Consider the following 27,190-nt stretch of genomic DNA (forward strand, 5'->3'; position numbering starts at 1 on the left):
TTACCTGTGGAAAGCAAATACCATACCGAGACTTTCATTCTTACTGCGTCACTTGTTTAGCACCAGACTATGATATCCCCCGCTGTCACTTTTGTGCTTTGTTCAATGCCAGAACTATCCATTGTCAGGCCCTTATTGTAGCTAGATATTTTCACTTACAGTCCCCGAACACCGATATGGCTTTGGTAAGCCATCCAACAGCAGATCTTCGGAAAAAACGTAAAGATAAAGACAAAGACAGACCGCACAGGTCCAAACCTACTAACGACTCTCCCGTTAAGCTTGTCATCAGTTTTCTGGTCCTCAAGTGCTTTTGCAGCCTCTGATACCCACTTCTGTGGATTCGCAGGCAGCTACCAAGACCCTTTCAGAGTCCAGTATGCTGCAAAACTTTTCTTTGACTAAGGATCCCAGCGGTCCTGTCTACCTTGAATGGGTTTGGAGCCACTGAGCAGGCACCGGCTTCTGAGCACTACAGATTCTCGACACAAACTGATGTCGTCTTTTGCGACTACCATTCTTTCTCAAACGACTGAGTTTCTTAGGCCCAGGGTATGAACCACACCCAACAAACTGATGACCCAATCTCAGGCACCTGCTTCCTTGCCTCAATCTCAGATGTTTAAAATGATGGAAGACCTTATCATGCTGATCAGGGGAAGCCAAGCTACCCCCTCCAAAAGGAAGAGCTCTGTCCCCTGTAGTTTTGTCTGATGACTCTGATGCATCTGAATATGAAGACTTGCAACCCCTCTCCACTTATGAGGATTCTGATGCAGAGGATTCCATCCCTTCAGCCTCTCCCCCAGAGGATTTTTCATTTGGGGAAACCCCTCATATCTTAAGGGAGCATTTTTAATGGGAGAGTCAGGACTACCCTCATTTAAAAAAAAACCCAGGGAATTCTTAGATCTTCCACAGCACAGACACTTGGCCATTCCCCCAGTCCTGGATGTTGTGGAGGATGTTTTCCTGGAATCCAGCTTGACTCCTGACAACCTCCCTCTTGCACCCAGAAAACCAGACTGATACTACAGAGTCGATGACTCAAACAAATTTCTTTTTAAAAGTTCTACTCCTGACCCTGAGGTAATTTCTCAAGGGCCTAAAGGAATTAAAGTAACTTCTGCTAAGAATCCCACCCCTCAGACTGGGATTCCCAAGCACTAGACAGATTGGGTAAAAAAATATACACCTCAGCTACTCTTGCTATCAGGGCACTAAATTGTCAGTTCCATATGCTAACATTTCAGTCACATACCCTGGAACTCCTCAAACAAAAAAGTCTTCCTTTCCTGCTTGTGCAGAATCTAAAGAGTTACAAGAGTTAATGCCTTCAGCAAGTCAAGTAACTAAACACATCTTGCACTGTGGTTTTGACACCCTAGAAGCTTCTTGCAGGGCAGCAGTCACCGGATCTGTCATTAGAAGGCATGCATGGCTTAAGGAACATCCCTTGCCAGACGATGTCAAATCTAAATTGTTGGGTGCCCCCTTGCACAAAGACAACTTATTTGGCACCAAGGCAGAAGAAGTCTTAAAGATGGAAGAAAAAGTAAAATCTATGCAGACAGTTGAGAACTTTTTGCAGGTGCAGCCACCCAGGTTAAGCAGACATTGTCTCATCAAGCACTGGTCCTTTCCTGCTCCCTCTAAGCCAGTTTAGACCAGACCCCAGGGAACCAGATCCCCCCAGACAGCAGCCACAGAGAATGCAGAGATCTAAGCAGTGGACTACCTCCACTTCAAAACCAGGGAGTTCTAAGCCACCCCCTTATGGTAAGAACTCACAATGACTCACCTCCACCTCCTCCCCTAGGCCCACCTTCACTTACCCCTAGGAGGAAAACTCTCCTTTCACGCAAGCACCTGGGCCACCATTACCAACGACCACTGGGTTCTCAACATAGTGTCCCAGGGATACAAATTTTCTTTCCACACACTTCCAACCCCAAAAGGGTTCCCAGATCTACCTCCAAACCAGTGGGCAGAGGTGCAAAAGCAAGTCCTTTTCCTGCTCTGTATGAGGGCAGTAGAGCACGTTCCTGCAGAACAGAAAGGCCAAGGTTTCTACTCCAGACTTTTTCTGGTACCCAGGAAAGAGGGCACCTGGAACCCCATCCTCAGTCTATCCATTCTAAACATCTTCCTGGTGATCCCAAAATTCAAACTGCTCACTCTCCAGCAGCTGCTATCCATGCTCTCCAAGGATGCTTGGCTAGTCACCCTGGATGTAAGAGACCTACCTACACATTCCTATCAGGGAATCATGCAGGAAATATCTCCAGTTCAGGGCAGGATCTCAGCACTTTCAATTATCTTTGCTTCCCTTTGGCTTATCTACTGCTCCCAGAGTTTTCACAAAATGTCTGGCTCCGGCCTATGCCTTTTGCATACAAAGGGATATCCAGATTTACCCGTACTTAGACGACTGCCTAATTCAGGCACACAGTCAAGAAAAAGCTGCTCAAGCACCTGGTCTTTGTAAAGGACATACTGACCTCCTTGGGGTACACTATCAATGAAAAGAAATCCAAACAGGTGCCCACCCAAAGGATTATATTCCTGGGAGCAAGCCTGGACACAGCATCTCAGATGGCATTCCTTACACCAGAAATGCAAATTCCCCTGACAGCCTACTTCTCTCAACTAGCCACCAGACCCCAGTTATCAGCTAGGAAGATCCTTCAACCTCTGGGGTTCATGGCATCTTGCATACTCCTCATTCCATATGCCAGACTGCACATGAGGAAACTTCAGTGGTACCTAAAAAGCCTTTGGTGTCAACACTCTCAAGACCTGGAGATTCTTATACCTATAATTCCTTGACTCAAAAAAGATTTTCTTTGGTGGGCAACAGCATGCTCCCACAATAAGGGACTTCTTTTCTCACCACCCCCGCTGCCCAGACCCTCACCACAGATGCTTCAGACTATGCCTGGGATGCACACCTTGATGGCAGGTGCATACAGGGCCAATGGAGCCTACAGCAAATCCTTCTGCACATCAACCAAAAAGAGATGATGGCTGTCCAGCATGCCTTGATAGCTTTCAAGCCCCTTCTCTCTCCAGGGGCTCTCCTGATCAAAACAGACAATACCACTGTGATGTACATAAACAAGCATGGAGAGACTCGCTCCTACCCTCTATGCAGGTTGGCCATGACCCTTTGGCACACCGCCTCTGCCATGCAACTCTGCCTGCTAGTACAATTCCTACCAGGTTCTCTCAACTGTCTGGCAGACCAATTAAGCAGAAATCTTCTGGACCCACACGAGTGGTAGCTCAACAGAAAAACCTTCACCGTAATAACTCAGACATGGGACACCCCGAAGGTCGACCTCTTTGCCTCCCACGTCAACCATTAGCTCAGCAAATTCTGCACCAGGGAGCATCACTGCATGGCTTGGAAAGTGGATGCCCTGTCCTTCCCCTGGGTCAGTCTGTGCATTTCCTCCACTACCTCTCATCCCAAGGGTGCTGCTCAAGATAATGGAGGAAAAACCAAGGACAATCGTAATAGCGCCAGACTGGCCTCACCAGCACTGGTACCCCTTGCTGTGCAGCCTGTCCCCACTGCCACCATGGCATCTTCCTCAGATTCCAAACCTCCTGACACAGAGGGAAGGGAAATTCATGCATCCCCAATTGTAGACACCCAGTTTGGCAGCTTGGCTTATTCCCTAACCCCCGATCAATCTGCCAACCTCAGTAAATGGGTTCTAGATGTTATACGTGAGGCCAGATGCCCTAACACTAGAAAGTTTTATGCTGACAAATGGAAAAGGTTCTGCACCTGGATTCAGGCTAAGGGAGCCAGCATGGCACAGCCCTCCCTCCCTCTCATCCTGGATTACTTAGCTGACCTGCTACACACTGGCCTCTTTTTCCTCTATTAAAATTCATGCATCTGCTATCTCTGCTCATTTCCCCACTGAGCAGCCCCTTTTTCTCACACCCTTTGATCAAACCGTTCCTAAGAGGGGCTAGCAACTTGAGACCACCCAGAAGAGCACCAGCCCCAGCTTGGGACCTTAACTTTGTGTTGAGGAAGCTCACCCTGCCCCCCTTCGAACCAGCTTCTTTTGCAGAGCTAAAATTTCTCTCCCAGAAGACAGCTTTCCTTCTGGCCATCACTTCAGCCAGAAGAGTCTCCAAGCTGCAAGCGCTCATGGCTGTGGGAACCCTTCATCATCTTCCATGCTGACAGGGTATCCCTCAGGACTAACCCATCCTTCATACCCAAGGTAGTGTCCAGTGTGTCTCTCAACCAATCCATTAATTTGCACACCTTTTTTCCTAATCCCCAGAACAAGGGGGAAAGGATCCTGCACTCTGTAGATGTGCACAGACAGCTCAGACAGCTCAGATTTTATCTAGACAGGACTAAATCCTTCAGAAGGTCTGATCATTTGCTGGTTAGCCTTGCTACTGGAGCAGAAGGCAAAGCCATCTCCAAATGGATAGCACACTTCATCCATTTCTGCTACAAACAACATGGAAAGCCTTCCCCTAAGGGGGTCAGAACTCACTCCACCAGGGCAGCCTCCACCTCTGCAGCATTCCTCAGAGGAGTCCCCACCAGGGGCATCCAGGAAGCTGCCACCTGGACATCTGTTCACACTTTTACCAAACATTACTACCTGCCTCTCTTCTCCAAATCCAGGGCAGGGTTTGCCTCTGCAGTCATGCAGGGCATCCTAGCCAGCCCGTAGCTTCCTTGATTGCCTCCATCCATTTCCTCAGCTTTGGGAATCTACCCAAATGTGATGACTGCAACAGTGAAACACAAAGAACATAGTACAGTTGTGTACACTTACCATAAATGTAGATGTTCAAGTGTGTTCACTGTTGCAGTCTTGGTTTCCCTCCCTCCAGCCCCCTTTTTTCTTTTTTTCTACTCTTTCCTTACAAGGGACATATTGGTATTTACTTTCTACTTGTGGGGTTCTTCCACCACAAACTGGCTCCTACTTGGGGGCTCCTGACAGATTAGGGTAAGAAAAACTGATGTAATGGTGTTGGCTGCCTTACTTTATACTACTGATGACCTGACATCAGTCATGAAATGACAGCAACTAACGCAGAAATACTAAGCCTTTGATATTCGAGCCAGCCGAGGGCTATCCTGGCAGGGATAAACCAAATGTGATGACTGCAACAGTGAATACACTCAAACAGCTACATTAATGTAAGTGTATACAACTGTACTTTTTTTCTTTAGATTGGGATAGTTTTACATGCAGAATCTGCATTACCCTTTCTCAGTTAACAGTTACTTTTAATTGTTGGATAGCAAACATTTTTGTATTTCCATCTCTGTTTTTGTTGGCCTTCCTTCTGTGTTGCTGTTCTGATCCTTTCAGCCTGATGTTGTTTTGCCTTTTCATTACTGGATCCATAGCAGAACATCACAAATTCAAATGTTCTATGTCACTGCACTAATAAATTAACATCGATTCAGCACAGATGTTGACATTCAAATCACTAAAACCAAAATAAGCATTTTATGCATGCAAGCAAAAATCCTATGCCTTCCACACTCCCCTTATATGACTAGACCAACTCCACAGTCATATAACCACAGAAAAGGGGCAAATGCCATGGGAATGAAAATTTGTTCCTGCTTCTCATAAACTGTATCCCACTACTGAAACTTTAAATAGTTGTTATGCACCCATAATTCAAAAAGGAAAAATCGGATCAGTACTTGACCAGGTCCCCCACTCTGCCTATCAGAGACAGTGAAAAAAACTATACCACAAACATCAAAGAGGCACAATACAAAACTGATGTATAAAACAGTGATACTCTAAGTTCATATTGATGCTTGTCATGAGATGTTAATGGACCCAAGATGCTGCATATGAACAAATGTCTCCCTTCCACACTGTTTAGAGGTTACAGTTTGAATTACTGAGTGCATGACCCCGTAATTTGTACACGTATGTAACTACCAATTCTTCTGAGTACATGGACAGCTGCTTTGTTGATGCATTATCTTTCTTCCATGCCTGTTCAGTTTACCTGCCCTCAGCTGAAACCATTATCTCTAGAATATGTTGCTTGCTGACCTGGAAGAGCGTTCCATGGAATCACCAGATTTATATCCTGAACATTTTGTTGTAGTATATTCTTTCCATACCCCCACCCCACCCTCATCCTGTGTTTCAGCTTTCACTTGCAAAATATGATCTATTAATTTCTTCAAAAAACTTGCCTGCCTAGCCCTTCTCTTAATATCCCAGTTCTGAGTACATATTTTTCAGTGCAAACAGGATTAAGTAACCTCCCTCTCTCTCTCTAAGCTCTTACATCTAGGTTTTATTCATCACAGTCCAGAAATTGCTTTTTCGTCTTTCAGGACATCAGTAGCGTTCAACATTGTTGGCTATTATCTTTTTCATTCACAGAATGTACACACACACACACACACACACACACACACACACACACACACACACACACACACACACACACACACACACACACACACTTACTTCTGATTCTGACACAGTTAGTCTTGTTGCTGTGTTTTGCATTACCTGTTTGTCTCTTTTACTCCTTTAATTGGTTGCACACAACACCCCGTAGAGCTCCAGACTGTCCCCTGAGTTCTGTGTGGCATACCTGAGTTCTGTGTGGCATACCTCTCAACTGTCCCTGATTTTCAGGGACGTCCCTGATTTTGACTCAAATTTTAGCTCTGTCCCTCTTAATCCCTCCTAAAACTAGTGACTTTTGGAGGAAAGGTGGTGAATTACACTTAATGAATAATGAGAATAATTAAGCGTTATAGACTTCTTTTACTTTGGAAAATGTGTATTAATTCGTATGCTCTGATTCTGTCAATATTTCAAGTTAATAGCACTAATATTTTAAAAGTGTCCCTGATTGTCCCTGATTTTTTTCTTGACTTGTCCCTAATTCTGTTGAAATTTGTCCCCAATTCGTTGAGAGGTCTGCTGTGTGGAGCAACTTGTTTATTCTTTTAAACCTGACTGAAAATAACCATGGCAAATGTTAGCCACAGACTTACTGTGCTTTCTTCACTGTCTGTTAACTTGCCTTCTATAATGCTGCATTAATCTTTTGTTTCTGGTAGTCCTTGTACAGTCATATGTCAGACTGATTTGTTTTGCTGACTGTCTGTTATCCAGTAACTTCAGTTTCCATTTTAGTTCTTGTCTTGCCGTTTATCTCTCTCTTGGCACAGAGTGCCTGGAAAGATAGCCTTGCGGCAGCATTGAAGGCTGCTTGTAGCTCATGCTGCACGAATATGTACAGACATCCTAAGTGCATCATCACTTTTACCTAATAAATAAAAGTTTGCTTGATGAGCTCACATGGAGTCCATCTTCTTTAAGTATCACAGCTCCCTTTGTAGTTTTCCTGACTATATTTTGGTGCCCAAGACTTTTACTCTAATTCCTTTCCATGAGGAATCACACTGGTAGTTTATCCACATAGTAATTGTTTAGCCACAGATGTATGGTTAAATCAGTGATCTTTTCAAATATCAGGGCAGTCTGATTTCTTTTGCAGTCTGTACTGTTACCTAGCTTTTTATTCCAGTGGTTCTGTTTTCTCTGCTGCTTACCATTTATCTCTTTGCTGCTTTAGTGTTTTTCTCTCTTCTTTTTTGTCAAGATGGTAGAGGGTTTTTCATTACCCTTTTTATGTACTTTGCTCCCTGCTAAACAAAATGATTCAAATGTTGCAGTATGTTGTTTGCTTGGTTTTGTTGTTGCTTACTTGGTTCTCAGCTAGTGTTTACCAACTAGCACGTCCCACCACTTACCTATTCCATAACTGTATGGATCACATCTCCAGCCTACGTTATTTACTTTTGATGTTGAGGGGATGTCTACATTTGATCCTGCTACATAACAGTGTTTACTGATATCTTAAAGCAACCATTCATGGTAATCTAATATCTGATACTTCCCCTCAAGGTTCCTTCAGTCTCACAGGCAGGAATGTGGCTATATCATGCTTTATGAGCAGCCATCCACAGTTTTTGTTGTTTAGGTTTTGTTGACCTGGTTGGTCTCAATTGGCCCCCCCTCCTACTTTGAAGGGGTATTTGAGGTGGTATTTGTACTGACCTTGGGGAAACATGGCCCAAGGGCATTGCTAAATTTATTCTACCGCTTTGATAAGTGTCATAGGATCTTTTACATCCACCTCAGCAGCCAACAATTCGGGGCAAATAAGACCTCAATTTAATGTTTCATCTGAAGAATGGTGTACTCAGGAGTGCAGCACTCCCTTGTGCTGCAGTGCCATGTCACTTATAGACAGTGGATCCAAATGCCTGGTCTGGGAGTAGAACCCACAACCTTTTGATCATCCAACACCAAAGGCAAATGTGATGCTTATTGAGCCATACACCCTGATTAACGTTCATGGCATTGTGTGCTTCTGCCAGTCTCCACTCTCTGGAGAGCTAGCTTAAATCCTTTGTGTTCACACAGAAAAGCTTTCTCTCTTCTTCTTCTTTTGGCTTTTCCCAGTTAGGGGTCACCACAGTGGAGCACCTGTCTGCTCATGATTGGCTGTGGAGTTTTACGGTGTCTTGCCAGCCTGGCGCCCAACCTTCCACAGAAGGCACACACACGCACATGCACTCACGCCTAGGGCCAATTTAGAGTGTCCAATCAACCTACAGCATGTCTTTGGGATGTGGGAGGAAACCGGAGCACCTGGAGGAAACCCACATGACCACAGGAAGGACATGCAGACTCTGTACAGAAGGCACACCAGCCGAGGATCGAACCAGAGAACTTCTTACTGTGAGGCGACAACTTTCGCTAACATGTTTAATCCTTCTTGCTCTAGGTGACCTGCTAGCAGCTGAAGCTGATTCCTAAACCCGAGTAACTTGCAGCTGACACACTGGCTAATCACAGGCAATTATGCCTGACTCATTAATACTTGTAACTGGTATTGCAAACCCCATATGACTGTCAACAGTCACAGATTACTCCTGAACCTTCACTTGTTAGTATAGACCCCAGCTGACCCTTGTTAAACCATTAGTACTGTAAACATCAGCAGTCCCTCAAACAATGGTTCACTGCAGAACCCTGGTAATTGTATTTTGACATCATATTTTCAAGGGATACAGGCTCAGAGAAATGCTGCGATAGTTAGCAGACATCTGGCGGATGAAGCACACACTTTTTTATCGGGGTGTAACTTGGAAAGTAAAATCACAGGGTTAAAACGTCGAACCGGACCCTCCTTTTTCAGCCCATATGCAGTGACCCCTTCTAGAGCTTTTGGTGAAATGCATGAAATGCACAGAAATGTGATACGACGTTTACATACTGATGCAGTAATCACAGGTGGGTGTGTGGGCTATTCAATTTTATCCAGAGCTTTGGGTAAAGGTTGCCACTGAGTAGACATGAATCATGGCTCATAGGCCCATCTATGATTACAGATGCTATTCAACTGTAGTGTTTAAAATACTTTTTATTTTTATCTTTTTTCACTAATTGCCTAGCATAGATGCCCTATGATTCTGTTATGTTTATACTGAAACATTTCATTGGAGACAATTTAGAGATGCTGTGTGCTTGTGCAAACTCTTGCATGGTGATGTATGCACAGGACAGGCTGATAATGCAGTTCGTGATACGGAAAGTGCAACATCAAAATGTCTGTTACAATGAAGTTTTGTTCATTTTTTAAATGTTGTTAGCATTGTTCACATGAAAAAAAATGTTCCATCAAAGTTGTGAGATGTCTGCATTCCTGTCACCCTTGAGAGTAGGAATTCACTGCTGAACTCATAATAGTTGCAAGTTTTTAGTTCTGAGACTGAATCCCTAAATGGAGCTTTTTCTGCAGTGGTAGTTACATCTTGGTAACATTAAAAAGACCAATTAATTAATAGGATCCAAGAATTTATAAGAATAATTTCTTACTATTACTTTCTGAAAGGATGAAAGGAAGGTGAAGGTGTACATTTTGCTGGTCGGTTTCCAATATTTTTTTTCGCTGTTTTTTGCATTGATAGAAAACTATACATTGAAAATAGAAGCAAAATGTACTGTATGGGAATGTGACTTGATGCTTTGTGCCTGGACAGTTAGGTTTTTTACCTGCTAGCATCTGGATATAAATTTTTTCTAAGTCTTTTTACTACGAGTTTTAGTACATAAAAGAAAATTGAATTACATCATTCAGCAACGTGATTCCCATACTGTGCAAATATTTAGATATATTCATAGACACTTAACTGCTTTACCTTGTTATAACATGTGCATAGTACCAAGACCATAATACAGAACAAGTCAGGGGTTTTTCAAGCAGTAAAAGGAATGCTTAACTGCATGTCCTAAACTAGTTGTAGAAGGCACGTTAACCCAGTAGTGTCAGCCCACTCCTCCACCCCGGTAGCATACAAGTTCATAGATTATATGTTCATAGTTTATTTATTTACTGTCTGTTGACTGGGTTAGTCCCACTAGGCCAATGTCATCACTGTAGGGAAGACCCCAAGGTGGTATTTGCACTGAGTAGGGGAAATTTTGGCAGAGCAGAGAAGAACTTCCTCTGCTATTCTTTCCCATAAGTGCTATGGGATATGTTCCATCCATTCAAACTACCACTAACTCAGGCAGCTTGGACCTTGGTTTAATGTGCATCTGAAGGAGCACACACTTAGGGGTGCAGCAGCCTTTCAATTTTTCAGAACCGAAGGCGAATGTGTGTTACCTGTTGAGCTGGTGACACTGGCATAATAACACTTACCCCAGACAGTACTACTAATTACCCTCCCTTTCTGAGGGTCTTGGTTACCTCTTTCCTATTGGCACTGAAATCCCTACATGTTATGCTTACTTTGTTTCTGCTACTGTTCCAGCTTCTAGATAAAGCACCATTGCATTTTCCTTGGTTAATCATTAACACACTTTTAAAAACGCAAAATATACTCCTGCAACTAAATAAACATCTGTTTTCAGTCTTCATGTTTTTTCATAGATCCTCAGCTAAGCTCTACGGTTAGTCTGCTTTGCATGTCTATTTCTATATATGCATACATGTATGCATGTGAAATCTATTGTTTCTTGCTGTTTTTACCCTGCTATTCCTGCATTTTTCTAAAACATTCCTTACATCATGTTAATTGTAAATAGCTTCTCCTTTTTTCCTACTGCTGCATGACTGGAATAGTTTATTACTGTGTCTATATGTTTGTGTCTGCCTTTTTGGCCCTATCATAGCTAAAAGTAGTCCATGGACTAGGTCACTTACCGGGTTAATAAATGCAAAATACTTAAATAATTTAGAATCCCTTTGTGGCAGACATTTACCAATAGGGGTGGCAGCAGGCCTAGGGGAAAACGGCCTTCATTTTATTGTTCCTGTTCCAAAGGTTTCATATTGTGGACAGGTGGCTCACTGCTGTCATGCTGTTATACCCTATTCCCATGTTGCTTGTTTTCCATGGGAATGATGCACTATTTTTGTCTTAACCGTGGAACAAACTACTGATTGCATGGTCAGTCCTCCTTCCATCCACAAAAAAAAAGGTTAGGCAAACAGCCTTTACCACCACAGCAGGCTAGCAATTTACCTCAGCTTCAGGAGGGTGACTCTGCTGTGGCCAAAACTAGTTCCTCAGATCATTCACCTTTTACCCCAGGTTCCTCTTGTAGCCCCTGCAGCCGTTATGGTCCAGGGATTAGCCATGTTCTCTGCAGATGTTGATGTCCCCTCAGTGGGCTAGGGAGAGACAGTTTCAGAAGGAACATGGAAGGCTTCTTTGTTTTGTTAGAATGTTGTGCACATCCTTGGGGAAACTGCTGTTGCCATTAATAACTTTGTTGGTCCCATTTCAGCTGTTCCAAAGAAACTGAAAAGTAAACATTCATTTACTCCCCCTTAAATTTCCTTAGACAGGAGTAGTTAAAGACTGGCTCAGCGTTTAATTCAGGCTGTTGACCGTTCTGATAAAGTAGTTTCTGGTGAAAGAAAGAGGGATACCTCGGTTCCTGAAGAGATTCAAGAGTTTGAATCTAGACAGGAGGATAAAGGGATGGATAAAGGGTTTTCTCCTTAGATTTCTAATTCCGACCCAGAAGAGAGGTAGGAATTTCTCTTTTTCTGAAACTATTAACATAATGTGCTTGTGTTTTCAGTGAGAGAACAATGAGGTTTCTCAGTCTCTCAGAAAATACTATGAGCTGTTATAGAAGGAATTTCCAGAACTTGCATCAATTCCTTCAGTGCTGTCAGCTTTGGTGTGTGTGTGTGTGTGTGTGTGTGTGTGTGTGTGTGTGTGTGTGTGTGTGTGTGTGCGTGCTCGTTTGTGTGTGTGCATGTGCAGTTTTCTTGATAGTCAGCCTGCTGCCCCTAAAAAAACAGACAGATTATATAAAGATCATATATTTTTTTAAGTTTGTATGTACTCATCCCAGTCCTGGCCTAGCTTTAGTTAAACTGACTGCTGTTAAACATTTTGTTAATTCCATTCCTACACTTTACGACAAGGATGGGACACAGTTGATAAGTATGGGGAAAAAAGTTTATGCTTCTGTAAGTTTGATTTTCAGAATTTTGAATTGTCAAGCTCCTATGTTCAAGTTTATTCTGACTAATTTTGAAAGTATGAGTGTTTGGTCTTCATTTTCTTCTTGTGAGGAAGTCTGCTCTAAATTGTTTAATTTCTTCCATGTTACAGTTCACAAACAACTAATTGTTGATAGTGTGTGTATGACTCTCTTTATAATTCTTCCAGGGTTATGGCCACTGCTACTGTTTTGAGGAGGCTTACCTAGCTGCATTCTCAGATCCTCCCAGATTGGTGTGAAACGTGAGATTTTAAATTCTCCTTTGGATAAATATTTAGTATTTGGTCTCTGTGTTGCAGAGGCCATCAAAATTGTGATTAGAGGGGAAAATTGATACAGGGAATCTGTAAAATTTTTCAGCCCTTCTCTTCCAAATTTTCTAAGGGATTATTTTACCCTTCATCCAGTTTTTGCAAGAAACAAAATAAACTGCTTCAGCAAAATGCTGGTGAAAACACATTTGTGAAGAAAAGGCAAGGGGGTCCCAAAAGGCACAGGAATCCCCCAAAAAACAAAGGCAGTGCAAGAAGTCAGTGTTGACCATTTAAGGGACGATGCCCCCCTCCCAGACCATTTTCCCTTCTATAAAATCTGAATATCCAGTTGTTTCATTGGCAACAGATAATTTCAGACAAATTGTTTCTGAAGATCATTCATCAATGTTACAGATGGCAGGGGAAGGAAATTTCCCCTTTCTAAAGGATGATTCCTCAGCCACCAGACCAGACTATTCTATTTCCTGTTGTCCTTTAGCATATGTTGTCTCAGTATGTGATAGAGCCAGTTCCTCCTTCCCAGTTTGGGAAATGTTTTTATTCAAGAATGTTGTTGGTGCAAAAGAAAATGTACAGAGGCCAGTTCTGGAGCTCTCCTTCCTAAACCAATTTGTGATATTGCTGAAGTTCAAAATGCTGTCCCTTCACAATCTGTTACCCCTTCTTCCTCATTTAAATTTCTTGTTAATATTAGATTTAAAATATGTTTTTCATCACATCCCTATTCATTTTGATTTAATGCTTTTCTTAGTTTTCTTTGTCTGGATCACATTATGCTTTTCCACATTTTCTAGTGATATTCAAAGTACTTGTTTGCCAATGGTTTGGGGTAAAAATGTTGATGTGGTGCTGCTTGGGGGAAGACATTTATTAGGAATGCTGCCCCTGCAGAATGATCACTCAGTCAAGAACACCTAATGCTTGGTTATTTGCTTGTACATCACTTATTTCCTGTCCAAATACACCATCTTGGTACTGCATCCACATATGATATTGTTCAATATGTCAGTGATCTGACCTTAAAGGAGGATGCCAATGATTTGCAGTGATGAGAGAGACTTTTGTTTTCTTTTAGGGTGGAGTGATAGTCCAATAATCCATTCTCGGGAGGTACTAGAACAACCTTCCTTCCATAGCTCAGGTGTTAGTGTCGAAGGCATGTCATGGAGAGTCTAGATGTTGCACAGTTACCCAGCATGTTGTGCGCATTCTTCTGTTTCACTTTATGAAATCAAATATCAAGACCCATAAACCAAGTAGGGTTAAATGCACAGCTGAAAGGATATCAGTTACCGTCATAAAGCCCCACATTAGTGAATAAAGCATCCCTCCCCCTGTGCTGTAGACCTAGGTACCTTACAGAAAGCAATGTATTTTTGTGAAATAAGATGGTCTAGAATACTTGGACAACCAATACCAATATACATATTTAAAAATGTCTTGTATTCTACATGTGAAAGTAGACCTAGTGACCTATGGTTTTAGTGGTCATCAAGTTCTTGGCCAACAGTATCATCTCTCACCTTACTTTGGGGAGTCCTGTGTTTAGCTAACATTTAATTTTGTACCTTTTTTAAAATATTAGCGTGAGATGTAGTTTTCGCACTGTTATTTTTCTTAAAAGTTGCAGAAGTGAGAGCTTTGCTGAAAACAGTTTTCATCCATTCATTTTAATACATCCTGGCATGCCTGCCTACTTCCTTCAGGACTTGAAATATCTCTACAGTCACATTTTACATCACAAGAGTGCTTTTTCATGTTCTTACAGTCTGTGATGACTGTGCCCTGGCCCAGCAAAATCAAGGAGCCTCAATCCTCACCACTAACACCAGGGAGGTCGTCTCATAGAAGAGAGGGGAAAGGATAACTAATACACACAGTAAAGTACAATTTCCCTTAAGTGCACACAGAGATCACAGTCAGTCTGGGGCTGGCTGCTCATTTGCTCACCAGGTCCTCAATAAAACACCCTACTGGTACAGCTATATATCATGTGCTTACCCCCACAGGACTTCCACAGACAAGCCAGCAGGTCTGACATAAAATTGGCACCTCTGTCAGACAGTATTTCCTTTGGGAAACCTACCCTGCTGAAAATCTCTAGCAAAGCATTTGCCACCTTCTCTGCCTCAATGGAGGACAAAGCCACTGCCTCAGGATATTGTGTAGCATAATCTGCAATCACTAGGATATACTTTTTCCCTGTGGAACTTGGAATACTCAGAGGACCCACAATATCCATAGCTACCCCCTGAAATAGTTTCTCAATCACAGGCAAAGGCATCAAAGGAGCTCTCACCTTGCCTACCTTTTGGCACTGCTCACAGGTCCTGCAGTACCCTGTTACATCTCTGGAAATTGCAGGACAATAAAAGTTCTGCATAATACGTCTCTTTGTATGTTTTATGCCCATATGACCTACAAAGGGAATATCATGGGCTATGGCTAGAAGCGCCAGATGGTAAGCTCTAGGCACTAACAACTGCTGTACTCTCTCAACTTCTAGCCCTCCCTCAGGGGTCCACTCTCTGTATAGTAACCCTTTGTCCCAGTGTCCAGATTTCCCCTTCCCTTGAGAATCCGGTGTCTCCCTAGCTACCTGCCTCAAGCCTTGCAATGTAGGGTCTGAGAGCTGAGCCTGTCTCAAGTCTGTCCTTGTAACCCTTCCTAGCTCCCCTTCCACAGGAAGTCTGGCATCTTCTGACAGCGGTACCTCACTGTCAGCCTGGGTACTACTACTCACCTCTACCTTTGCAGTTACCCTGTCCAAGGGAACATCAGTACCCACAAGCAGCTGTGGCTCACATTCAGTCTCACTGCTACAGCGTAGCTCACTCCCTGAAGTAAACACCTCAGCAGTCCTGGCTGCAAGCATGCAGTCTGTCTGGGTCTTCCCCAGGCTACCAGACCCACATGCTTGTCTCCTAGCCTCACTGCATGTAACTGCATAAATACATAGTACTGCCTCATCCAAATCCTTCCCTCTCAGGACATCTGCAGGATGGTAGTTCCATACCCCTGTTGTCTCAAGACAACCCACTGTTGGCATTTTGTCTTTTCCACTTACTGTTGCCCTCACATTTGGTTCCCCACCTTGCCTCCGTGGACATCTGTATGCCACATGGCCCCATTGGTTGCATTCAAAACATTTAACCCTAGCTCCTGGATGTGTACCTGGACTAGTGGCTTCCCCTGCTACTGGTGGATTCTGTTGGGGCAGTCTGTGCTGCTCACCATGGGTTCCTTTAGTCCCATGCGCAGTACTGGGGGTCCCTTTCCTGTGCAGGGCTGCCCTGCTTGCTAGGTATAGGTCTCCCTTCTTCCCCAACTCCTCTAAAGTACACTGTCTATCAGTTAACCAGATCCTCATGTCCTCAGGCAAAGTGCTAAGGGCTTGTTCCCTTACCAAAATGTCTGCGAGCCCTTCAAAAGTGGTGACCTGAGATGTACTCACCCAGCTATGAAAATAAGTGCTCACTTCAGCAACATATTCACATACATTTTCATCTGCCTTGCGTCTATGCTCACAAAACTTTCCTATACATTTCAGGTGTTAACTTAAAACATTCCAACAAGTGTCTTTTTACAGCAGTATAATCAAAACAGTCAGTGTCATGCATTTTTGCTAAAGAAGTTACAGCTTTACCATGGAGTAAGGGGGTCAGGAACCGTACCCAGAGCCCTTGGTCAGCTTCATAGTGTTTACATACCTGCTCAAACATATGAATGAAGCTATCAAAATGATCCCCCTCTTTAAACTGTGGAAGAAATTTACTGACCTTTTGTGCTTCTGTGGTCCGGTTACTCCCTTCCCCATTACCTCCATGACTCTGGCAAAGAGTTAGCATTTCCCTCTCATGCCTCGTCTGCCATTCATTTTCCTCAACTTGTAGACTCCTCCTTTTCTCGACTGCTTCTAGTTCCATACACCTGACCTCCAACTCAAGTCTCTTTAACTCCAGCTGTTTTTTTAAGTCCACTGCAGAAAGGTTGAGCTGTCCATTCTCTGAGGATATTGTATCTCCGCTGTCTGTCTGAATTTCCTCCAGGCTGCTGTTTTCTGATGCAGCTTTAACTAAGGCTGCAATCAGGTCTGCCTTAATCAGGTTTCCAGAATTGTATATCAAATTCTATTTGACTAGGCTGTCAGCCTTCACCCATCTCTCCCCAGTCGTCACACAGTCATCCATCCCATATACCATGCACTCAGTCTTTATTTCCTTAACATGTGTTGGATGATTTGTTTGGGTAAAGAATTTTTCAAAGGAACCACAGTTTTCTGCTACAGAAGTATACTTTTATACATTGGTATTTAAAACCAAAACAAACAGCAGTTTTAAAATTTCTGAAACTGTGTGTCGGTGTAGAGTATGCATTTTACTTTGTCATTGTTTTATTCTTCGTGCTGATTTGTTTTCTGGTACTGGCATTTTAGAGAATAAATAAGTTACAAATACTTTATTATCAGCTTTGAGTATCTTCATTTAGATACTTGTGAGTAAGATCAGTTTAAAGATAAACTTTCTCTACCTTTTCCTTTAGCTCAGTGTAAGGAAATCCACTCAAACCCTTCTTCCTAATAACCCCAATTTGAATAACAGATTGGAACAGTAGTGTTGTCGCCTCACAGCAAAAGGTTCTCCCATTCAATTCTCATCTGGAGTGCCTTCTGTGTGGAGTCTGCATGTCATCTCCACAGTCAAGTGACATTCGAAAGGCATGCGTGAATGGGCATGCCTTCGTTGAAGGTTGGGCGTCGGGCTGGCACCTTGGCACTGTAAAAATCGACTGCCAATCAATAGCGGACTGGAGTTCTGCTGTGGCAACCCCTAACCGGGAAAAGCCGAAAGAAAAACAGCAACAACAACATTGGAACAGTTTTTCCTGCAGATAACATGTGCAGTCGTCCTTAGTTTTGTGTTCGAGCTGAAGACTTCGAACTATATCTGTGAATAAAGAAATGGATCCTTATTCCCACTCCATATCTGGCTGTATTGTTGTTCCCTCCATAGAATAAGAATTCTATAAAACTGACATAAGGACTGTTGTAAAAATAGCAACAATACGACTATAAAAACAACTTCAAGCTACAAACCCAGTAAGAAAATAAAGACATGAAGTTACATAGAAATATTGTAATTATACCCCTTTAACTGACAGCTTTTTAATTATGCAGTACAAATCATCAGGGTATTACACTCATTAATTGGCGAGTAACACTTTTCATTTCCTTACACATCTTGTTATATTCTTTGAGAAGATAAAGTCCAACCTACACATCCCAACATATTTGCTTAAAAATTTGCCTAGTAGTAGTTTAACACGTTTCCTTTAATCCCCTTTTGTGTGTCAAGAATCACAGAATCAATGTGAACCTCCATGCTTAGTAGCCGTTATATTATTTTTTTCCTTTAATCCAATTTTGGATTTCAAGAATTATCAAATCGATGTGAATCTCAATTTTAGTACTCATTATATTATTTTTTAAAGATATGTGTCCATTTAGAACATTTTCAGAAGCTTCTCGGGTATAAGAAAAATCTTTATCTTATTTTACAGATTGCATTACTTGGGTTCATTTTATTTATAAGTCCAGGAAGTTCCAGAATTTACAGAATATTTTACACATTACTGAATTTTCATGTAAACATTTATTGCTATATTCAGTATATCCCAAAGTTAATTGTTAATAAACAGAAGGTGTAAATCATTAGTCCTACTTTGTATCAGCTGCTGTACTTTTACAGTCTTAATGAATCCAAGCCAAATACTATATTTTTAATATTGCGTTATTCACTTACAGCAAACAGTATTATATAGCTTTATTATAGCAGAAGACAATGATTAAATACTGTACTTTGTGTCATAAAACATTCGAATCCTAATAGTCTATAGTTTATATAGCTTGCATTATTAATACAAAAGATAAGTGTGTTTACCAACCTATGTGTTACTGTCATTACTGTAAAATATAAATAATTTTCTGTAACTTAACAAACATCATATGCCTAGTTGTATAAGGCTTCTCAAACCAGATGATATGCTACATGACTGTGCAATTTTTTATAACAAAATCTGTATTTAAACAGACACACAATGATTGAGATATAATGTAGATGTTTGAAATTATCCCAGACTAATAGGCACCAATTCTTGTTACAGAATCAGATTTGTTTTCTTTTTTAGGCAGGAAACAATGTTTGGGAAGACAAAAAAAGGAATGAATTTGGATGTGTATTTTTTTTTCTTTGATATTTACACACATGGACCAATTAAGGTGCATTACATTCTATGCTGACATGTACTGTAGTTTAAAAATTATGGACTTGGCACTGTTACATATGCCAAATAATTTTTATCTTTGATTGTTAACATTCTATATTGTGGTACTTTTAATGCATTTTCCTTGAATAACATAGCAGCAAATTTATTTCTTATTCATCTTCTGGAATGTTCATTCTGTGTTCTTAGCTTTTCATTAGACTAAAATATTTAGCATAATCATAAAGACTGCATACATAGCCTGCAATATAATTTAAACTCTCACAAAGATAGTTATTTAATGTACATTCACCAGCCAGTTCTCTGGACCTATCTTAAATTAATATCGCCTGCATACTTTCATATTTATTTAATTTATTTGTCGACATTTGATTGCTGGGAAAGTCCAACTGGCTAGGAACCCATTTTCAGTGGAGTACCGGAGAGAAAAGCTTCTGAAACATTTTAAGCACAATAGTTTTGCAGTCATTAAAAATAATACAAAACACAAATGCAGTTTAAATAGTTATACCAAATTAGGCATAATATGAAAACATTGGTTATGAACAGATGGAAGTTACACAACAATGATTTAATAGTTAGCGAAGTTTTAGGCAGTTTGTAGAGAAATTAAAGGTAAGTTAGTGTAGTACAACCAGGAATTGCAATATGAAGTGAGAGAAAAGCAGGCTTATGGTATATTTAGAAAAAACCCAGTGGACAGATATTGATGGAGCTAAGGAAGTGAGTGAAGAAGGGTGAGTAAGAAGTTGTAAGGTGCGAGTAGTATTTGTTCACATTTAGGGATATAGTTTATCCTGGAGTTCAACAAGAACAGAGACAGCTTTTGGCTAGGAAGTATTTGAACGATGGCAGGGAAGGTATTGACCTGATGGATAGCCGTTGCAACATGATACAAGTACAGACAATGCCCAGCAAATTTGATAGGTTTATGGACGGACAGTCATCTTTGGTCATTGGGTCATAACTGGAGCATAGTTGTGTTAAAGGTTGTTTAGTGCTGGACAAGCAGAGGGACTCCAGATAATTTTATAGGTGGTAAGAAGCTGTGTGTATATGTTAGTTGACTGGGTAATTCTAACCAATTTAGGCTTTTTAGTGTTATACAGTGGTGGCGTTCGAAAGATATGCGTGTAATGGGCATGCCTTCATTGAAGGTTGGGCGTCTAGCTGGCACCTTGGCACCTGTAAAAAATCTACTGCCAATCTTTAGCAGACCGGAGTTCCACTGTGGCGACCCCTAACCGGGAAAAGCCGAAAGAAGAACAGTACTATAGAGTGGTGGATTCTGAAAGGGATATTTGCTGCAAATTTAGCAACTTTGTTTATTACATTGTTCATGTTTTGGTTTTTGTGATGTTTAAAGGGTAATAAGGATGGGAGCACCATAAAGAAATGTTTGGAGGAGATATTTAGTGGCCAGTGTAGTTTTAGATGCATTGGTGAGAAAGTTTTTGGCTGTAAGAGGCATCCTTAGTTTTGATGAGTTTTTCTTATGCAATCTTATATATGTAGGTCAAATGTAAGATCATCATCCACTATCGTCACTATTAATTAGCTATGAAAAGGGACTTCGGTGGTTAGATTATCAGGAGAGAAGACTTTAAATGTTTTCCTCATGGGAGAGGGATTTGGGAAAATAGTAGTAGTTTGGTCTTTTTGGGGGTTGAGCATGAGTTGTGAGTTACAAAGCCATGTTTCAATTGCTGTTAAAGCTTTCTGAGTATTTTTTTTCATGGTGTGCCACATTGCCAGATGTGCAAATGAGTGTGGAGTCATCTGCATACTATATTAGGGAGGCCTGTTGTGTAGATGTACAGAAGGTGTTGATGAGAATGTTAGAGGAGGGGACCAGGGACAGAAACTTATGGTGGTGACCAGGAGGTATGGAGAGAGGGTGGAGCGCCATTTTACTGACTGATGCCTATTGGATAGGTAGCTTTGAAACTGTAGAAGGGTGGGTTGAGAGAGACCTAATGAGGACAGTAGAGGTTTGTCATGATAAACTGTTGAAGGCTTTGGACAAGTCTAGAAATAAGGAGGGACTACTTTACCGTTATCTCTAGCTTTATTGACAGTGTCTGTATAGGTTAGAAGTGCAGTGTTAGCACTATGGGAAAGAAGGAAGCCATGTTATGTAGGAGGTAGGAGTTCTTCCTGCAGGAGATAGTTTAGCAATTATTTCTGAATACATTTTTAAAGTATTTTGTGGAGGTTGTATAATATTGTTATAGGTCTAAAGTTAGCAATCTCTGTTGTATTTCCTTCTTTGTGCAGTGATAATGTGTGACTTGTTCCAGAGAGAGGGAACATGGGATTCCTGAACTGATCTATTTATAAGGATTGAGACAGACTAGGCAATGCTATTGGCTGCTATATTTAGGTACTCACTTTGAAGGTTATCAACTGCAGAAGAGCACATTTTAACTTTAAGAGTAGTTTTATATAGGATGTGGGCACAGGTTTGAAGGTGAAAGTTGATGTGATGATACGTGGCTGCTGGCCAGGATTAGGATTAAGTGTTGGGAAATCCTTTGTTAGAAATGCTATACTAGCTATGAAATATGAGTTGAATTGTATTGCAATTTGGAGAGATTAATTATTGGAAGGGGGATTAAGAGTGAATTTATGGATGGGATGCAAGATTTTTTTAATGACTGTCCAGAATTTTTTAAGCTTGCGTTTACTACTCTGAAAGTTATTATAGTATAGTTTTTGTCTTCATTAATGTACCTTTTAGTACGATTACAAAGCATTCTGAAGTTATGAAGATAATGTGGGGTTTCATATTTCTGCCATTCTTTCCATGCTTTTCTCTATCCTGCATTAGCATCCTACTGTCTTCGGATAGCCAAATTCCATTGTATGTTTTGAGTCTCTTCCTTCTAGAAGGTGCAAGGCTGTTTAGGATATTTAGGATATTCAGTAAAGCTGAACTGAAGTAATTTACAGCATTATTTAAGGGGAGGATTTTTAGGAGGTTCCAGTTAGTAGATGATAGGTTAGTAATGAACATTTCTGGGTTAAACTTGGACAGATTGTGTGCTGTTTAATAAAGATGCTGCTGAAGGGGATGCATGAGATGTCTGATTGTAGAGATTGGGAGATGATCACTGAGGCAGTCAGACATTGTACCAGAGGTGGTATATTTGCTAGGGTCTGATACTAGGATCCAGTCTAGTAGGGAATTTGATGTCTTGCTATAAAATGTGGGGCTATTAATTAGTTGTGTGGAACCAAATAAGTTCACACTAGCTGTAGGGGAGTTAGTTTGTCCAGCCAACTGACATTCACATCACCTAGTAGTAGTATTTCTTGTGGAATTGTAATGGATATCCAATATAGTGCATCTTCCAGTAAAGCTGTATTGTCACCAGGAGAGATGTAAAGAACAATAATACATATTTGTCTATAATTGTTCAATTTCAGGAACGTAATAAGTTAATATAGTTTAATGTATGTCCACTAGATGGATCCACGGATCTTTAAATTTAAACAGCAACATTGAAAATGGCTTACCTCAAGAAGTTTGCATGTATTTTGCCTTGCATTATTTTACATCATTTTCTGGAATGTATTAACTTGCATGCTGGTTTGGTCCACTGAAGCTGAACATAGGAAACTTGACTGTACTGTTACTAGGGGTGTCTCTACTTTCTTACATGTTGTTTGTTTATTTATTTAGAAACATAAAAGTCTGTCAGCATCATTCTGATCAGATTGTGTGTGTTTTTTTAAGTATTAAACCTCTTGCATAATTAAAAACATCATCATCTTACAGATGCTATAGTTTGTTAGGTTCATAGTATCATAGCAGTTACTAGGCTATTGGCCCTTATAACTCTAGCCAAGAGTTTAGCCCATATTTGGACAAGTCAGCACCTGATGCCCCTGTCCAGCAGGGACACAGGTGGAATCCCAGGGGTGTATTTTCTGTTTCATTTCTAGTTCTCCAGGTTGCACTTAATAGGGAGTAATGAGGTGCTCTGCTTGACGTAGAGAGGGAGTCTATCCCACAGATGGGTGAGTCTCTCGGACACAAATCTGTCCCACCAACATGTCCTATTGATGTCACAGACCAGGTTGACGTTGTGCATTTGGGTTACTTGAGTGGAGCTTGACTTGCGGATATGCAGCAGTCCTATTAAAGCAGGGTCTGAGATCGCCTTTTATGCCAGACAGAGGTTATCTCAGAGGAGTCTGCATGAAACTGAGTAGAGAGACAGGGCTTTTAGCCTATATGTGCATGGTAGATGTTTGAGGCCCTGGATTCTCTTGGTGAGGAACCTCTGTGGTCTCTCCAGCTGTTGCAGGTGTTTTGTGAAGTACATGCCGAAAGGGGAATTGTAGTCAGTAATGGGCCTTATAAAGGAAGAATAAAGGTATGTTATGACCTCCTTGTCCCTGGATGAAATACTCTTACTTATGAGGTGGGCCATGTAGAAAGCTTTCTGTAACATGGAAGCAACATGGTGGTCAAAAGTCAAGTTGCTATCAACCTGGGTGCCCAAATCACCACTACTGATTGCGTGCTTAGGATGTTGTTATAAATGTGATAGTTTGTGGGGGCATCACTCTCCCCAAAGGGGATAATGATGCATTTTTGGTATTCAGCTTGAGGCCATGTTTCTTGTACCAGTCATTTGTTTGGGTGAGACCTTCTTGGAGAATGTTCACATCACTAGGGGAATTGTTGTCAACGCCCAGCTTACAATCATCTGCAAACCTGGTCAGCCATAGCCCACTGGTTTTGGCCTGCACCTCAGAAAAGTATATCCCAAATAACAGCGGCCCCAAAACCAAACCCTGGGGTACACTGCTCATTATGGGTCTATTGTTTGAGGTGGCTTCCCCTATTTTGACTAGGTGGGTTCTATCAGTGATCTAGTTTGCTACCCATCTGGTAACATATGGATTGATGACTAGTTGAGAGAGTTTATCTAGTATGCTGAAGTGGGGGAATAGTGTTGAAGGCTTTGGCCAGGTCAGGGTAGGCCATGTGCACCATCTTCCCCTCATCCATGGCTTTGGTGACTGTCTCACTTAAATTGACCAAATTTAACAGACATGACCTCCCCTTGACAAAACCAAACTGTGTGGGATCAAGTGTCTGGAGGTTGCCGATGTCCTTGTTAATGAGGCCCATGATAATCTGCTCTGTGGTTTTGCAGATTTAAGTGAGTTAGGCTGATGGGTCTATTATTTCCTGGATAGGTGGACACTCCACTTTTGTGCAAAGGGAAGACCGTGGCTGTCCTCCACTTGGCTGGGATGAAGCCAGTACTCAGGCTTTGGTTGACTAGGGTGTCTAATGGTGCTACAAGTTCCTGCCTGAGTTCATGTAGGATGCAGTCTGGGATGTTATTGGGTCCCATGGAGGCTGTATTTTTTGCCATTGAGAGAGAACAGTGATGACCTGATCCCTAGATATAAGGGGAAGGGGGCAGGTTCTGGGGATGTCCTGATTTACTGATGGGGGGACAGAGGGGTGAAGGTTTTGCTGAATTTGTTAGCCAGCAAGTTTGCTATATCTACGGCAGTTGTGTATGTGGTGTCCTTGACCACCAGCTCTGAGCAGATCTGGGTGTACTAGACCTTTTTATGCCTAGTCATACATCCCAAATCTCCACCAAGTTCTGGTGCCTTTAATAAGTGTAAGCAGGGGCTTGGGAGATGAAACATTTACAAGCAGGAGCCTGAGAAGGGAACTATTTACAGACTGCCTGTGACTATTAGAGAGATAGATGCCAAACCAGGGATGAATTTCCTGTTCCCCATGCCATTGTTAGTTATATTAAAGCACACTAAAAATTGATAATATTTAACACATTTTCTTTCCCAAATTTATTATTTATTTTGATAATGAAAATAATACAGATTTGCTTGCTTACGTTCTGAGACCTCTACAGCAATATATTCATAAACAGAATTGTTAAATTAATAAGTCCATAAATAATTTTGTTTCACACACTGAATTAATACATTTTAGTTGATATACAACAAAATTAATCTTTGAACAAGTCCAAGTAGTCTCTTTCAGTAGATATTCTTTCAGCATAGATTTTGAAGCTTTTCAGTGCGTGTTGTGCCCCTGTTGAGCCAAACGTGCGAGTATAGTGAGTCTGTGTAGCATCTGCAGTCTTACAAATGTTCTTTCACCAATGGCAGGTCTGAAACATAGTCTTTGTTTTAAGGAGTAAATTTGTTCTGTTTTGGTGAGCTCTGTTTTAGTGGGAAGCAGTACAGTTTAAGGACTATGGTGCTAATAAGAAGGGCTGCTCTACTCCGAATATCTAACACATGGTTTGTCAGTAAGATGTCACAATTATGGGAAAATGGTGCAGCCAGAAGTTCAAATCAGCTTATTTATTTTAAGCCATTTATACTGTGTTTTATATGAGGAGTGTAAAGATATGATGTAAAGTTCATACACATGTTTTTAGAATATTAGTCTTGCATGGGACCAGCAGTTGCTGGCAGAAAGTTAGATATCTTGTAGCATAGTTTGACCTAGGCTAGCACCTTATTGCATATAGTCTCCATATGTGAGGTGAAAGAGGAGGGTCCAGGAATAAACTAAGGTACTTCTGATATTTTGCATTCAGAATAATAATACTTATAAGGCCCTTTACTGATACAATGACTGAGTGGGGTTGAAATGTTTTTTTTGTTTGTTTTTTTTTAAACAGTGGTAAGGAGCATTACCCCAGATTTATTGCAAGTCTTTGTTCTCAGTAGTCCAATCAAACAATGTGCAGACTTTTTTTCCTGCAGGTTTTTTGGAGTTTAGTTTTTCTGTGCAAGTTTGAATAGCACATATCTGCCTCTGTGACCAAGATGATTGTAAAGAGATTGTGAGGTAAATCATTCATGAAGAAGAGAGTAGTGGGCCTAAAACAAAGTGCAGTGGTGAGTTGTAATGATTAAGACACTGTTTTAAAAAGTACTTGTTAGCAAACACTTAAGTCCTCTTTTTAGGGTAATTCCTAAGCCAGATGACTGTATTAGAAACAAAATTTAGCTTGCTTACTTTTTTGAGCACTGGTGTACTGCTATCACATGAGATTTTTAAACAGCCAGACAGTCCTTTCATAAAGAGACCATCCTTCGTGTTGCAGTAGTTGCTACTGATTACTGTACATACTGCCTTAATACAGTGTAACCGTGAACTTTCCACAGTTTCAGAATGCAGACAGTTGTGTATCAGCAGTCTTAAATTGTCCAGTGATGCAGAAAGATGAGAGCTGTAGTTTTTTTTCCTCTGTTCTAGCCAAAAAAAGTCTTTACAGAAAACCAGTTTACATGCATGCTCAGAGGAAGAGGAGAAGAGGGGTGCTTTGCAGGTGTTGCTGTTACCAAGCTGAATGTTGTGCTGTTGCCTTTGTTACTTTTGTGAGTGATGACGTGATGGAAACTGGCTGCAAGGGATTATGGCAGCCACCTATTAATAGAGCATTTCTGTTATGTTTAAACCATGCATAACAGAGTAGAAAGACTGTAGCAGTATGCCCCAAATTTGTGGTAAAGAATAATTTAAGATGGTAGTGTTTAAAGTTAACTAGACTGAGAGAACTGTGCCTTGTGGTTTCTTTTTGTTAGAAAATGTAAAAGAGCACAATGCATGCCGAAGTTCATTTCTCACAGCTGAATAACAATGTTATTCTTCAAAGTAGCTGGAGAAAACTCACTTCTTTTGTCAGTATGTTGGGTATAGAGAATATTCCTAAGTGTTGCAGATGTAAAGGTTCTCCTCTGATAACCAGTTGAATAATTAAAATAATGTGGTTGGTTTTTAAAACTAAATATATTGTTGTTCTTTTCCTTTCTGTGTCTAGGAATTCATGCAAAGTGAAGACCTATGAAAATGATCTACTACTCCTGGATGTCGCTTCTCAGGTAACCATTTAGAAATAAATTTAGTCCCTGAGACAGTAAGTAGAGAAATAGTCTGCTAATAACTGGCTCCATTCTGGAGCAGATTGTATCAGAACATTTTGTGTAGGCCTATGTGGGCCTGTTAAGTTTCCCCAGGTGAGTAGTTCTGAG

The 27,190-nt window shown here is 41.2% G+C and overlaps 1 protein-coding gene across 4 annotated transcripts in view; it reads left to right on the forward strand.

The window, feature by feature from the left end:
- TACC1 (transforming acidic coiled-coil containing protein 1) overlaps positions 1–27,190 on the forward strand; it is a 981,198-nt gene that overhangs the window by 755,047 nt on the left and 198,961 nt on the right. For all 4 annotated transcript variants that reach the window (XM_044084331.1, XM_044084330.1, XM_044084328.1 and 1 more), the window contains one exon: positions 26,980–27,040. In XM_044084331.1, the coding sequence (XP_043940266.1) occupies positions 26,980–27,040 (61 nt within the window). The remainder of the gene's footprint in view (positions 1–26,979; positions 27,041–27,190) is intronic.

This window comes from Protopterus annectens, chromosome 9.part0 (genome assembly GCF_019279795.1).
Source record: "Protopterus annectens isolate FY-2018-M chromosome 9.part0, PAN1.0, whole genome shotgun sequence".
NCBI classification, from domain to species: domain Eukaryota; kingdom Metazoa; phylum Chordata; order Ceratodontiformes; family Protopteridae; genus Protopterus; species Protopterus annectens.